Genomic DNA, 14757 nt, shown 5'->3' with positions numbered 1-14757 from the left:
CACAATTTTAAATGCACTAGAAAATATCTCTGAACTTCCTAATCGAAGCCGGGATGACACCAATGACAAAGGGATGAAGCATTAAGAGCATGAGGACTCAGAGTTCGAATTTCTTTACTCAGGGATTACTCCTGTCTCTGCACTCAGGAGTTGCTCCTGGCAGTGCTTAGGGGACCCTATGGGACGTCGGGAATTGAACCCAGGTTGGCCATGGGGAAGGCAAATGCTTTCCACTCTGTGCTATCGCTCCGGCCCCAAGATAGGCATTTCTGCAGCCCTGCAGATAGAACAACTCACCAGAGTTCTCTGTTGGCAAGTGTTTCCTCTCCCATCTCTCACCCTGTGCTGTGTGGCTTGCGTTGAGTAATAGTGGTGGGGGAGAAGAGACTTGAGAATTTTATCTGGGATTAAATGTGGGAACTTGTGCATCCATTTGTAAAAGTTGGATGTGGCCTAGATGCTCCATTGCCTCAGTTTGAACTCTTCCTGCAGCTCAGAAACCTTTTGTGAGTGCTGATCTTACCCCTGCTCTCCTCAGATGTAGTAATTTTGGAAATGCAGACTTGAGCATGGCTGTTCTCTACTGCTGCCATGGATGTTTTATATACCAAAGCTCTGGTATGCAAAACTTTATCGATGTGAGTATCAAGGTATTAGAGCTATGTGATGAGTTTCTGGTTTGGAAGGCCCTGTCATAGCAAGATTGCTAAAGACTTGGGTTCTTTTCGGGATTGGTAATGTGCGGAATTATTGACAAGGGATTTTTTTCCCCCTTTTTGGGTCACACCCTGCAATGCACAGGGGTTACTCCTAGCTTTGTACTCAGGAATTACGCCTGGTGGTGCTCAGGGGACCATACGGGATGCTGGGAATCGAACCTGGGTTGGCCACGTGCAAGGCAAGCGCCTTATGCGCTGTGCTACCACTCCAGTCCCGACAAGGGATTTTTGAGTGCTGTGAGGAACACTCAGTTTACATTGTGAAAAATAAATTGACACCCTACACATTGCCTCCCACTGTAGTTAAAGGCATATCCACTTGCAAAAGATGTTATTAAAGCATAGAACTAAGTGTTGGTGGCAGTTTTCCTTCAGTGATTAGCTCTGTTAGGCTAAGAATATATATTGCTTATCTGGATTTTTAAATTTTTATTTATTTATTTTTTTTGCTTTTGGGGTCATACCTATCGATACACAGAGGTTACTCCTGGCTCATGCACTCAGGAATTACTCCTGGCTGTGCTTGGGGACCTCATGGGATGCTGGGAATCGAACCCAGTTCAGCCGCGTGCAAGACAAACACCCTACCTGCTGTGTTATCGCTCCAGCTCCTGGATTATTTCTTAGCTGTAGCTTTGGTTTTAAATATTATGGCCTTAAGATAATTGTCCTTATTACTTGTAGAAACAGAACCATGTAAGTGGCGGCGGGGGGAAGATGCTCAAAGGTGTTGTATTCCAACAGGCTTTATCTTTTGTCTTCCATAGTTTGACTCGTATGTCATTCCCGTCATTATGATTGTCACATAGATGGCTTTGCGCACCAGGGGCTTTTTGAGGTGTTATGTAATCTTCAGATTTTAAGGGCTTTACATTTTGTCCTCTCAGCTTCTCTCTCTCCCTGCCAAGCAAGGTGTTGCCTTCTTATTACACTGGAGATACGCACAGGTAATGTTGGGACCTTGCTTGATTCTCTTCCCATAAACTCAGATCCGCATCTTGAACTCTTTTTTGGACTTAATGCCTCCATGTAGACGCCATTGTTTTAATTAACATTGAAATGCTGCACGCTTTTTGAAGCTTCATTAGCCCCAATTGAAGCTTGAATAGTAATGATCTTGTGTTTATTAGTCAGTTTTGGAATTTCTTCTAGGAAATGTTCGTCTAGACTTAAGAAAAAACAGTTTCTTTTTCACCTAACTTCTTTTCTTTTTTTGCCTTTTGGGTCACACCTGGCAATGCGCAGGGGTTACTCCTGGCTCGTGCACTCAGGAATCACTCCTGGTGGTGCTTGGGGGACCATATGGGATGCTAGGAATTGAACCCAGGTCAGCTGCATGCAAGACAAATACCTTCCCCGCTGAACTATCACTCCAGTCCCATTTCTTTTCTTTTCTCTTTTTTTTGAAAATGAAAACATCTTAAGAAAAGGTCACATGTTAGTATGAATATCAGAAAACAACTTTACATTCTTTAGGGATGAATATATAGCCAGATAAATATTCATCTGTCTATAGAGATCTCTCTCTCTATACACAGAGGCTCATAGAGAGAGAGGCTAAATACTTTATTTTTGTAATTAAGTAGTTAAAATAATGTTTATACACATATGACTACCTCAAACTACCGCAAACACTGTAGAAAAACCAGTTTAATTGGTTAGATTGAGTATTTTTTCCTAATATTCGTAAATAACATGTTGACATGACTACATTTACTTACTAGTTGATATCTGCAGTGCGTTCCCTCTTTTTAAAATTTTGCTAGAATTTTCTATCAGCCTTCTCCTGCCCTTTGCCCCCGCCTTATGCTGTATTGCTTATCTGGGAAGATTTCCAGAAGACCATCCCAGAGGTCAGGGTTTGGAATGTGGAGCTGGTGGAAGTCGATACTCGTGACGTGAGGGCAGTTGGTACGCGCACAGGGAGACCTTGGCAGGCCTGGTCTGTGGTGGTGGTGAGGTGGGTGGCCATTTATTAAGGAACCAGTGAGTGGCCTTTAAAATTAGGTGGGATGAATGAAGCATTGAAGAGCAAGTCTGGCTGTTTATAGAGCTCTTACAAGAAAAATAGATTAAAGGGGCCCAAACAAATGGTGGTCGTTCAGGTTTCCAGGTCACTGCCTGCAGTATGTAATGGTGTTCTCAAGCGAACTCGTACAATCCGCTTCAACTCTGAGAGAAAATTGGTTTGGGTGTAGCACATAATTTCATTTTAAATGTATAGTTTCTTTGGTAGTCACATTTCTGCCACTCAATTAATGCACATGTTTAGGCTCCGGGAATTGGGTCTTTCTGTTGGTGAATGCTATTATAATTGCTTTTCTGACATGTTGTCAGATTGGGCTTCCCTGTATGTCCTGGCACCATGTATAATGTTCCCCTTCCGCTCTAATAATGTTCAACTCAGCACCGTGAGATTCAGAAAATTCCATAAACAATATTGATCTAAGTAGTGAAGCAATTATTGTAAACATGCAGTGTTTTTAAAGTAGGTTTTTTTTTTTTTTGGTAAAGTAGTACGCATTTACGAATAGATGCATAGAAGCAAATTACATAAAGCTACACATTTTTTTCACTCCAAAATTTATGGTAGGTAATACTTTTAGCCGGTTTGGCGACATTTTCTTATGGGTTAGATCGAAAGTAAAAACCAGCACAGAATCTGGGTTTTGTAGCTGATTTATAAATAACTGCTGAAAGCCTCAGGCTTAAAATTAAATTTGGTTTAACATAGCCGAATTTTATGTCACACTTAAGTAACAACTTCGATGTTTATTAAAGAAGGTTAATAAAACCACCGAGAAACTTTTGGCCATTATTTAGAGGAGATGCATTCAAAATGGAGAATGTAAAAGATCTGAAAAAAACAGAACACTTGAGTCTGTCCCATTCCACATGAAGGCAATCTTTTTGCAAAGCAATACTTTTGTTGAATTGCCTATCTGCTTGTCTTCCTTCCCCCCTACCACCCTCCCTGTCGTGGTTTCAGAATTATTAATTAATGAAGCCACATTACTTTTTGCCTGTTCCTATCATCACTTCCTCCACTAATCTCTTATTTCACAGGTATCAAAAGGATATAAAAACGGATACATCCTCTCTCTCTTTCTGTCCAATTCTATTGTCCTGACTTCTTCCACCCCCATCCCCTTTTCAAACTCACCACAAAGTCTGGTAAAATCCACCTGGTCACTAAATCCATGTGTGCCCTTTAAACAGTGACTCTCTGCAGAGCTCAGTGCTCACCGTCGGTTGCCATGAGAAAGACTGGAATAAAGAAGCGTGAGGTTGTGGGCCTTGGTCACGGCTTCTTCTCAGGCATCACCTCCCTCTGACAGCATCAGCTTGACAGGAAGGATTTGGTCTTTCACATCTCCACTCCCTCCCCATGGTCTCCTATTCCTAAGACCTCCTTTTCCTCCCAGAGACACACCGTCTTAAAAAATCCCTTCTTCAAATGCCAGATGCACTCACCAGTCTGTAAGGTCCTATGTTTAGGGAATGGGAAGAAAGGAGAGGTGGACAAACCATAGATTCTAAATGACCGAAACAAAAATGCTGAGGAAGGAGAACATTGGGGAGGATTTGCGGGGGGTGGGGGGGGTGTCATGGAGAAGAGGGGTAGAAATAGTTTGGGGGCAAAGAGTAAGGAAGGGCCTTGGCGCCCTCGCAGGTATAGAGATGAGGCAATGTGTATATCCAAGGCATTAGATCAACACCTTTGAAAGCATGGAACCCAGACCACAGTAACCGAACTTGAAAATGTATCTATCAAGACGTCAGGGTTGGGGTTTGGAGTGGACCCAAACCCAGAGTCATTGTTCGGGGGAAGAGGAAATGGGATAGGAGACGGGAACATTGTATGCCTGAAACCCCACTGGAAACAGTGTATTTGGTCCTGGAATCTAAATAACAATTAAATATATATATGTGTATATATATACATAGCATGTCCAGTTTGGCTTTGGTATCCTGCCAGCGTCAGTGTTTAGATGGCAAATATTATGAATGTGCACAGAGAATAATGATTTGCAGGAAATTTTTATTCTGTGGTCTGTCGCTCTGAGGAATATGTAGCACTTCATTTGGAGAAATAGTTTTTAGAGTGGTGCCATTTGAAGAGTCAGGCTAGAAATGACACAGGGACAGTTTGGGAGTGGATCTTGGGATCTTTGGGGGTGATGAAGATGCAGTCACTCTGTAAATCAAAAGCTGCAAATGTTAATACTATTAGGCTACAATAATTTCTAAACTACGATAATTAATTTTTTGAAAAAGGGTGGCATACAATAGGTGAAAGCTTTATTGTTAGTCTATTAAAATTATTTTGTCTGAATCTTCTTTTTGTCATTGGCCAGACACAACAAACGACTTTTTATGGTATTTCCTAGTTTGTCTTTGGTGTATTGTATTTTTCAGTCTTTTTTTTTTTCCAAATCACTATTGTTAGGTTTGCTACTCTTTAATGAATCGTTGGATTGGAAAATAACTCATTATATTATCAGACAGAAATACGTTCCTTTATTTGCATGTAGATAGTGAAGATGAATAATTTATCAAATGTTATTAGTGCAGGCTGCATATTACTGAAATCTCAGCAGGTTGTAATGAAATTTGTCTTGATGCTGGTATGAAAATAGCATGTCTTTGCATAGTTATTACTGAACTTCTGGCATCTTTTAGAGAACTATTATGTTCTCCTGCCAACGTTGTGCGCCTCATCATGAACTGGACTCTTGATTAAAGAATTCACCTTATCCTGAAAAATTTGTGAAACCTCATGTGCCAAATGCCTGCTTGGTTTTAGCTCAGTTTCTAACCAAAGCGAGACTCTTTAGACTGAAAGAAGTATTTAATGTTTCTTCTTATTAGAGTGATTAGTGGAAAAAGGCAATGGCTGGTGGTTTTATTGCTTCTGATCACGAGGAGCTGCCTGCACAAGGAGATGTTTTAAGTAATTTATCTTTCTCAAATAATGGCGGATGCCACATCTCTTATAGGTTTGAAGTTATTTCAAGTAATTGCTTTTTAAAAAGTTGCCTTTGATGAGTTTCTGTCTTGATAATGCAGAAGGGGTCCGCACACCTGCCTGTGTGCAATAAAGCCAGACAGTAAAGATACACCTTCCCGGCATTCTGGAAGTTGCCTAAAAAAAAAAATCCAACAAACCGAGAAGACTTTTTGTTCATGAAAACAACCGAACTTTGGCTAAAAACAAAAGTCTGTGGTTGGTGTGTCTCGGGCTAGTCCCATATGTTCCCTCTCAGCTCTGTTGGTTGGATTTTTCCACCCTCAAGGAATAGGCAGAACACCAGCAGCTTCACGAAACAGCGCAAGACAGAACTGTCAGGTAGAGGGACAGATATGGGCTTGTTGGCTTGGAGTGCTGTCAGAGGGAGGGGTTTTTGTGGTTCTTTTTTTTTTCCGGTCACACCCAAGTATGCTTAGGGCTTATTCCTGTCTCTGCATTCAGGCATCACTCCTGGTTGTGTTCATGGGGTGGTGTGAGGGGTCGGGGGTGGTGGGGAGGTCCTATGGGGTGCCAGGGATCAACCTGGATGCCAGGCAAGGCTGTGTGTAAGGCAAGCACCCTACTCGCTCTCTATCTATCTCTCCGGCTCCTTTTGAATCTTTGTATGCAGAGAGTGGGCTGGAGCGATAGCACAGTGGGTGGGGCGTTTGCCTTGAGCGTGGCCAGCCTGGCCGAGCAGGGTTCGATTCCTCCGCCCCTGTCAGAAAGCCCGGCAAGCCACCGAGAATATCTCGCCCGCAGGGCAGAGCCTGGCAAGCTACCTGTGACGTATTCAATATACACAGTAACAACCACACACAGTAACAACTGCCAAACACAGTAACAACATGTCTCATGATGGAGACGTTACTGGGCCCGCTCGAGAAAATCGATGAACAACGGGAGGACAGTGACAGTGACAGTATGCAGAGAGTTGACCTGAAATAGGGGCTCATTTCAGATCCGTCTGCCCAGCTGCTCTATACAAGAAGCAAAACAGCAAAACTCCAGACTCAAAAAAAGAGCTGAACTCAATGAGACATGCGAAGACATAGAAAAAAAGAAATCTTTATAAATCCGTGTATTACGCAGAGTTCTTGGATTAGGCAGAGTTCTTAGATATAACACACACACACATACACACGTACATACAGCATGAGTATTAAAGGAAAAAAGTAGTAAATTGGAATACATTAGCTTAAAACCACTTTTTTTTAAAAAAAGGGGTAATATGAAACTCGAAGCAACAGACTGAGGGAAAATATTTACAAATCATATTTATGTTAAATGTCTTGTAACCAGAATGTAGAAAGAATTCTTACAACTGAGTAATGAGATAAACATTGCCGTTAAAAAGCTGGCAACATACTGGAGTAAACATTTGTATTAATGAAGGTTCTCCAGTGAAACAGAACTCTCTCTCTCTCTCTTTCTCTCTCTCTCTCTCTCTCTCTCTCTCTCTGTGTGTGTGTGTGTGTGTGTGTGTGTGTGTGTACACCCATGTTTATAAAGAGAGCTATGATAAAGAAGTGGCTTCCACCATTATGGAGGGTAACAATTTCCACTTTGTTTAATTTATTTATTTGCTTTTTGGATCACACCCCGCGAAGCTCAGGGGTTACTCCTGACTCTGCACTCAGGAATCACTCCAGGCAGTGCTCGGGGGAACCCTATGGGGTACTGGAGATCGAATCCCAGGTCAGCCTCGTGCAAGGCAAGAAACTTCCCTGCTGTGCTATCTTGCTACCACCCCACCAATTTCCACTGTATGCAGGTGGCTAGTTGAGGACCAGGCAAGCTAATGTGCAAGCCCAGGTTGAAAGATACGAGAATCTGGAAACTTGATGGGAAGCTGGTCAAGTTCTAGTTTGCAGCTGGGCAGACGGATCTGAAATGAGCCCCTATTTCAGTTTGAATCTGCAGGCTAGAACGTGTCCGTTCTGCAGTGAGGTAGGAGTTCTCTCTTCCTCGGCCTTTACATTGTCATTCGGCTACTCCATCATGTGGGTAGGACCCATCAGGGCTAGGGAGTGGGCTGCTCTACAGTCTTCTGATTCCACCGTTGGGCTCATCCAGAAACACCATCCTAGACGAGGCCCACGTAGCATCCGGCTAAGTGTCTGGGAATGGTGGGTTCCAGTTAAGTGGACAGGTGAAACGAACCATCCCAATGTTATAATAAATGGGAAATAGAGTTGACCAATCACAAGGCAAGGTGCTCGTTGGCCATTTGGAAATGCATCTTCATTTTATACAAGCTACAGTAGTATATTAACACCCACCCACAAGTGTGGATGTTATAATTCCCCCCCCCCCCCCCCGCCGCCCCCATGTAGTCTTGATGACAATATGGAAAAACACAAATTCTTTCTTTCTTTTTTTTTTCCACCAAGGTGGATATAGACTTTAATTATACCCATTTTTTCCCATTTTTTCCTTATGGAAGTCCTTACCTCTTTTTTTTTTTCTAAATGGAATCACCCGTGAGATACAGTTACAAAGCTTTCTATTTGAGTTCCAGTCATACAATGATTGAACATCCACCCCTCCACTAGTGTACTTTTCCACCACCAATGTCCCCAGTATAACCCTGTTTCCAGCCCTCACCCTGCCTCTATGGCAGACAATTTCCCCCATGCTCTCTCTCTACTTATGGTTTGCAATATAGATATCGAGAGGCTATTACGTTTGGTCCTTTATCAACTTTCAGCACACATCTCCCATTCCGACTGATTCCTCCAACCATCGTTGACTAAGTGATCCCTTCTCTATTCTAGCTGCCTTCTCCCCCAGCTCATGAGGCAGACTTCCAGCTAGGGAGCGATCTTCCTGGCCCTTGTGTCTACTGTCCTTGGGTCTTGGTCTCATATTATGATACCTTATATTCCACAAATGAGTGCAGTCATTCTATGTCTATCCTTTTCTTTCTGACTCATTTCACGGAGAATGAAACTCTCCATGACCATTTACTTACAGGCAAATTTCATGACTTCATCTTTCCTAACGGTAGCATAGTATCCCATTGTGTAGATGTAACCAAAGTTTCTTTAACCATCCTCTGTTTTCGGGTTGTTTCCAGATTCTGGCTATTGTGAACAGTGTTGCAATGAACATATAGGTGCAGATGTCATTTCTACTGTGATGTCATTTCTACTGTGTTTTTTTGCACCCTCGAAATATATTCCCAGAAGTGGTGTTGCGGAGTCATATGGAAGCTCAATTTCTAGTTTTTGAAGGAATGCCCATATTGTTTTCCAAAAAGGCTTGACCAGTCGGCATGAGACACACAAATTCTCATAAATGGCTGCTCACATATAAAATGTTACTGCCACTTAGCAATGTTACTGCTTGATTACTTTGTTAAGTATAAATTTACCGCATAACCCAGCAATACTATTTCTAGAAATCTAAGAGAAACGAAAAGAGTCGACACTTGCATACGAATATTTATAGAAACATTTTTATTACAGGTAGTAACTGGAAGTAGTTCAGATGTCCATCAGCTGGTTAGCAGATTAGCAAAACCTGCTGTGTTTGATGTGTGAGTGGTCAGGACGATAAATAGGCTGAAGGGGCCTTGGCGTTCTAGAAATGGCCTAAAACTGAATTCTCGTGATAATTTACCAGGGTATTTATTTATGTACTCACAGTGTACTCACAGTGGATGAATTTTAAAGAGGACTTTCTATGAGTATAAATCAGATATGTTTAAAAGGTTAATCAACATAAATGTAGAAATTAATCAGACATCTAAATTGGCTGGAATGCTTTGTACTACTCTTGCATTTTTTTTAAATAGCTTTGTAATTAACTGAAAAAAATTTTTTTTTCTTTTTGGGTCACACCTGGCTATTCTCAGGGCTGACTCCTGGCTCTGCACTCAGGAATCACTCCTGGCGGTGCTCAGGGGATCAGATGGGATACTGGGAATCGAACCTGGGTTGGCCGCGTGCAAGGCAAGCACCCCACCCACTGTGCTATTGCTCCAGCCCCAATTAACTGAAAAGTTTTAAATGAAAACTTTTCAAGAACTTTTTGAGATGGCTGTATTTCCTTTTGTATCACTTGTATCACTCGTCATCCCGTTTCTGATCTATTTGCTCAAGTGGGCGCCAATAATCTCTATTTTGGGTATCACTGTAGTGTAACTGTGCAAATATTATTAGCCCTTTTGACCGCGGACCAGGGACGCAGCTTGTCTCTTCCCTGTAGCAGTTTTTTTCATAGGTTTAGCGATCCTATCTCCTGGGTTTATTTATTTTCTTTAACATATAAGACAAGTTGCATGCAAAAAAAAAAAAAAGTGAACACACTGGTGGAGAGCCGCAAAGGAAAAGTGTGATGCCGTGTGCCTGCTAATGTGTCTCTCTGTGCTGGTTTGCAGGTCACTCGGTGAGACTGCTGGGTCAGAAGAAGGATAAGGGCAGGCGGCTCGGGGGGGCCCGGCTGGATTTGCCGAAGATCCGCAAGAATCCACTGATAGAGATCATTTCCATCAATACTGGGTGAGTGCCTTTCAGGCTTGCTCCTGATCACGGGCTCTGTGACTTGCGTGATGCAGGAAAAAGTGGTTGAACATCTGCACGGAGAAGGAAAAAAGCCAGAAGCTCTGAAGCATCCAGATACTGGTTCCTTAAAACGATCCTTGAACCCACACGATGCTTCCATTAGCATTTGCGTTTGATAACTCGGATTAATAATTGTCGCCACTTCTGTTTTGGCAGGGTTTTTATTTTACAGCTATGTTCTTTGTTAAAGTCTTTAAAGAAAAGTCGCTTGCTCGGTGGAATGATTAATAGACTTGTCTTTGACTATTTTTTCAATCGGATTTAACTAAATACAAGATATTGAGCATGGTTTATTAACTTCCCGGAACGCGCGTTTTAAAAATGCTACTTCTTCAGAGCTTTAAACTGAAGATAAGCATCAGAAGTACTCCTAAATTCCATGTCTTAAACTGAAATTCTGTCTGATTAGTAACTCTTGGTCTACTCATTTGTAGTTGGTTTTATTGACATTAATTGAATTTGGTCTCTTTAAGTTATGACTGTTAAAAAAAAAGTTACATATTTCCCCACTTTAATAAGTATTCTTGGAGCCCAAGAATTAGATACCAGGACTGGAGCGATACTACAGTGGGGAGGGTGTTCCCCAGGAGAGGGCTGGGTTCGATTCCCAGTATCCTACATGGTCCCCCCATGCACTGCCAAGAGTAATTCCTGAGTACAGAGCCAGGAGTCACCCCTGAGCATTGCTGGATGTGACCCAAAAAGCAAAAACAAAAAAACAAAAAAAAAAAAAAGAAAGAAAAGAATTAGATATCAGGGTTTTTTTTTTGGGGGGGGTGGGGGTGCCATACCTGTTTGTGCTCAGAGTTTCCTCCTAGCTCTCTTGTCGAGGATCACTCCTACAGGCTTTGGGCACCATCTGGGGTGCTGAGGATTGTCTGGGACAGATGCTTGCACTCAGCTCTCCGCAAGCCCTGCCCAGCACACACACCAACGCTTCTGACTCCTTTAAGTTTGGAGAAGTTCTGCCTTTTACCGGCTGCCTCCCGTTTTCCACTGATTTAAGGCAATCCTGCCCCTTTTCATTTCATCTTCCTTCTCTTTTTAAAAAACGGTTCCCTGGAGAGAGCATACAGGGGTGAGGCGCTCGCTCTGTACTTGACGGAGTCGGGTTCCACCTCTGCCTCCCCGTCTGGTCCCCGAGCGCCGCCGGGGGGGATGATCCTTGAGCACCACCAGATGTGGCCCCCAAACAAAGCAAAGCAAAAGGACCTCCCCCAAATGGCTCACCCATTGCTTGCCTTCGATGTGCTCTTTTCCACGGTAGCAGTGAACTGAGCTCTCCTTCTCCAGCGTATTCTCCACCCCAGGGCTTTGCCACCTCCCTCCCTGTTGCAGTTGCCTGTCTCTCGTTTTCATTTCCTTTGCCTCCCCACCCCCTGCTTGGACTCTCCCTCTCCCTGCCAGTGCAGAGGGCAGAGGGATAAACACCCGCGGGTTTCCCTGATGCTCCTTGGGGCGTGGTGCGGGCTTGGTGAATTTGTCCTGGACCCAGTTCTGACCTTTACTTCTGGACTCCTGACGCCCAGAGATGCCCGGCTGCCCCAGAAGCCATCAGTTGACTTATCACTTGAAGTCTGAGCTAGATGTTAAGACCTTTTGGGAATACCTGCTTCATCTCTGTCATCCTTTTGCCTTCAGATGTTTAGCGCTGGGGTTTGCTTTAATGCACAACTCATTTGCTTTGTCAAGTCTCAGAGTCCTACGTGTCTTCCTCGTTTGCATTTCTTTCCTTTTTAAGATTTCTTACCAGCCAGGGTGTGTGTGTGTGTGTGTGTGTGTGTGTGTGTGTGTGTGTGTGTGTGTTTTCTTTGGGGGGCAGGAGGGAATTGGTCATATCTGGCGGCACTCTGTGTTTACTCAGGGCTCTGTACCGAAGAGGTTGGCTTCATGCAGGGCAAATGCTTACTCCTTGTGCAGTTTCTCCAGGGCTTTGTTTAGTTTTCAGTTGTCTCCCCTTACTGGCATATAATAAACTGCACAATGGCAAGGATTTGACTGTTGCTTTTACCCCTTGTATCCTTAGAACAAAGCAGAATGCATACAGTGGGGATCTAACACATTTTTAGTGACTTATTGACTTACATCGCTTGGAAGTTTAATGGGGTTGTGCTACATTCTCCTCACAGATCGCCGGGCTGGTTGGATGGTAATTCTTGGAGTTTGACTCGATGTGCCGTTCCTGAAACATCGCCTCTAGAGAGATAGAGTGAAAATGTTTCCGATCCTCTCGTTGTTACTGATATTTTTAATACGCGGGACGGATCAGCCTTTCTTAGACTCATGTTAACTCAAGGACTTTTATTAGTATTTCAGGTTCTGCTAAACTCTAAATTACGATCCAGGGGTCTCTTTACTGCTGCTGCTTTCCATGTACCTAGTGTTGATTTCCCCCGTTTTCTTAGACTGCTTCTCCCTGTTGTCGCTGCCCCCCTCACACACTGTCAGCATGAAGAACGGGTGGAATTCTCTGCCCCCGGGTCTTCTCTGTCTTCCCCTCAGGATGTTATTCTGGCCTTTCGCTCTCCCTGGCTTGGACCACACCTCCACCCACACTCACCTTCTGGGTACAGTTGTGTGCCCCTTCTTCTTCTTCCTAGCTCTCTGCTAGGTTAAGCATGTTCCTCCCTCCACCAGGCAGACAGCTCATCCCTAAATGACCATGGTTATGGCATTTCTAGGCTGGATAATTGCTTATTTTCCAGCTTAAGCTCTAAGCGCCTTGGCTCCTGCAATTACTTCAGTTATTATCTTATTATTCCCTGCATTTAGTGTCTGCCACAAAGTGGGGGCACTCAGTCACCACTTGATGAATATTCATTGGTATTTAAGCCCATATATATATACATATATATATATATATTTTTTTTTTTGGTGGCCATGTGGTATTTGAAAATTGCTTTAGGTGGCTATTTAAAATAGCATCCTGGCTGTCCTCGCTGGGGCCCCTTGGAAGGGAGCGGGTTGAGTTTCCCTCCCCGCCCCGACCAGGGATCTGGCAGCCAAAGACCTCCAGAACCAGCGACCACCATGCTGAGACCACTCTCCACATGCATGAAGGTACTGGCAGAGGAACAAAGGCATGCGGGTCCCGGGGCTGAGATCTCCAAGCCTGCTCAGATCGGGGTTGAGCATCCTCCACCCAGATCCTCCAAATCCCAGTAGGCAGGGGTTGCACCCACCAACTGGCCCTGGGCGCCGTGTAATCTCATCAACGGCCAAGACTCAGAGTCTGTAAAACCTAGCTCCCGGAAGAGAACAGCGCAGAGTCTCCTGCCCCCCGTGCCTGGTTGTCCTCGCCAGGGCCCCTTGGAGGGGAGCAGGTTGAATTTCCCTCCATGCCCCAACCAGGGCTCCGGCAGCCGAAGACCTCCAGAACCAGCCACCACCATGCTGAGACCACACTCTGCACACATGAAGGTACCGGCAGAGGAACAAAGGCATGCGGGTCCCGGGTCTGAGATCTCCAAGCCTACTCGGATCAGGGCTGAACATCCTCCACCCAGATCCTCCAAATTCCAGTGGTAGGGGGAGTCACACCCACCAACTGGCCCCCTGGCGCCATGTAATCCCATCAACGGCCAAGACCCAGAGACTATAAAACCCAGCTCCCAGAAGCGCGTGGCTGCATTCGCGGCCACCAACATCTTATTATCTCATTCCTACTTTGGACAAACTGGCAGGCTACCAAATGTAACCTGCCCACACGGCAGAGTCTGGCAAACTCCCTGTGGCGTACCCAATATGCCAAATACCAGTAACAATGATGGGTCTCATTCTCCTAACCCTGAGAGAACCTTGAATATGGCACTTTTAAAAAAATCTCAGGGCTAGGAGGAAGGAGACGTTACTGGGGCCTGCTCTAGGCAATCGACGAATAACAGGATGGTTGTGATCGTGATCGTGATCTTATTATTCCCTGCATTTAGTGTCTGCCACAAAGTGGGGGCACTCAGGAACTACTTGATGAATATTCATTGTTATTTAAGCCCACCTATATATATATTTTTTGGTGGCCATGGGGTTTTTGAAAATTGCTTTAGGTGGCTGTTTAAAATAGCATCCCCCCCTTTTTTTATTAGTGAAACACCATGAGGTACAGTTACAGACTTACAAATTTTTGTGCTTGGGTTTCAGTTATACAATGGCCAAGTACCCATCCCTCCACCAGTGCCCATTTTCCACCTCCACGGGTCCCAGTATCCTTCCCACCCTCCATCCCACCCTGATTCTGTGTCAGGGCATTCCCTTTTGTTCTCTCTTTCTCTCTCCTTTTGGGTGCTCTGGTTTGCAAGCGAGGCATTGAGTGGCAATCATGTTTGGCCTATAGACTATTTTCAGCACGCATCTCCCATCCTGGGAGGATCCTCCCAATACGCTTTATTTGGTGCTCCCTTCTCTATCTGAGCTCCCTTTTCCCCTAGCACGTGTGGCTGGCCTCCAAGCCATGGAGCAAAAT

General features: G+C 44.2%; 1 protein-coding gene across 1 annotated transcript in view; it reads left to right on the top strand.

Moving 5' to 3' along the window:
• CDKAL1 (CDK5 regulatory subunit associated protein 1 like 1) overlaps window positions 1–14757 on the top strand; it is a 691294-nt gene that overhangs the window by 217116 nt on the left and 459421 nt on the right. Inside the window, exon 8 of the mRNA XM_056132368.1 lies at window positions 10115–10235. Coding sequence (XP_055988343.1) covers window positions 10115–10235 — 121 coding nt within the window. The remainder of the gene's footprint in view (window positions 1–10114; window positions 10236–14757) is intronic.

Source organism: Sorex fumeus, unplaced genomic scaffold (assembly GCF_029834395.1).
Source record: "Sorex fumeus unplaced genomic scaffold, SorFum_2.1 ptg000094l, whole genome shotgun sequence".
Taxonomy (NCBI): Eukaryota; Metazoa; Chordata; class Mammalia; order Eulipotyphla; family Soricidae; genus Sorex; species Sorex fumeus.
The sequence above is the reverse complement of the archived record's forward strand: the minus strand, read 5'-3'. Positions and strand labels throughout refer to the sequence as shown.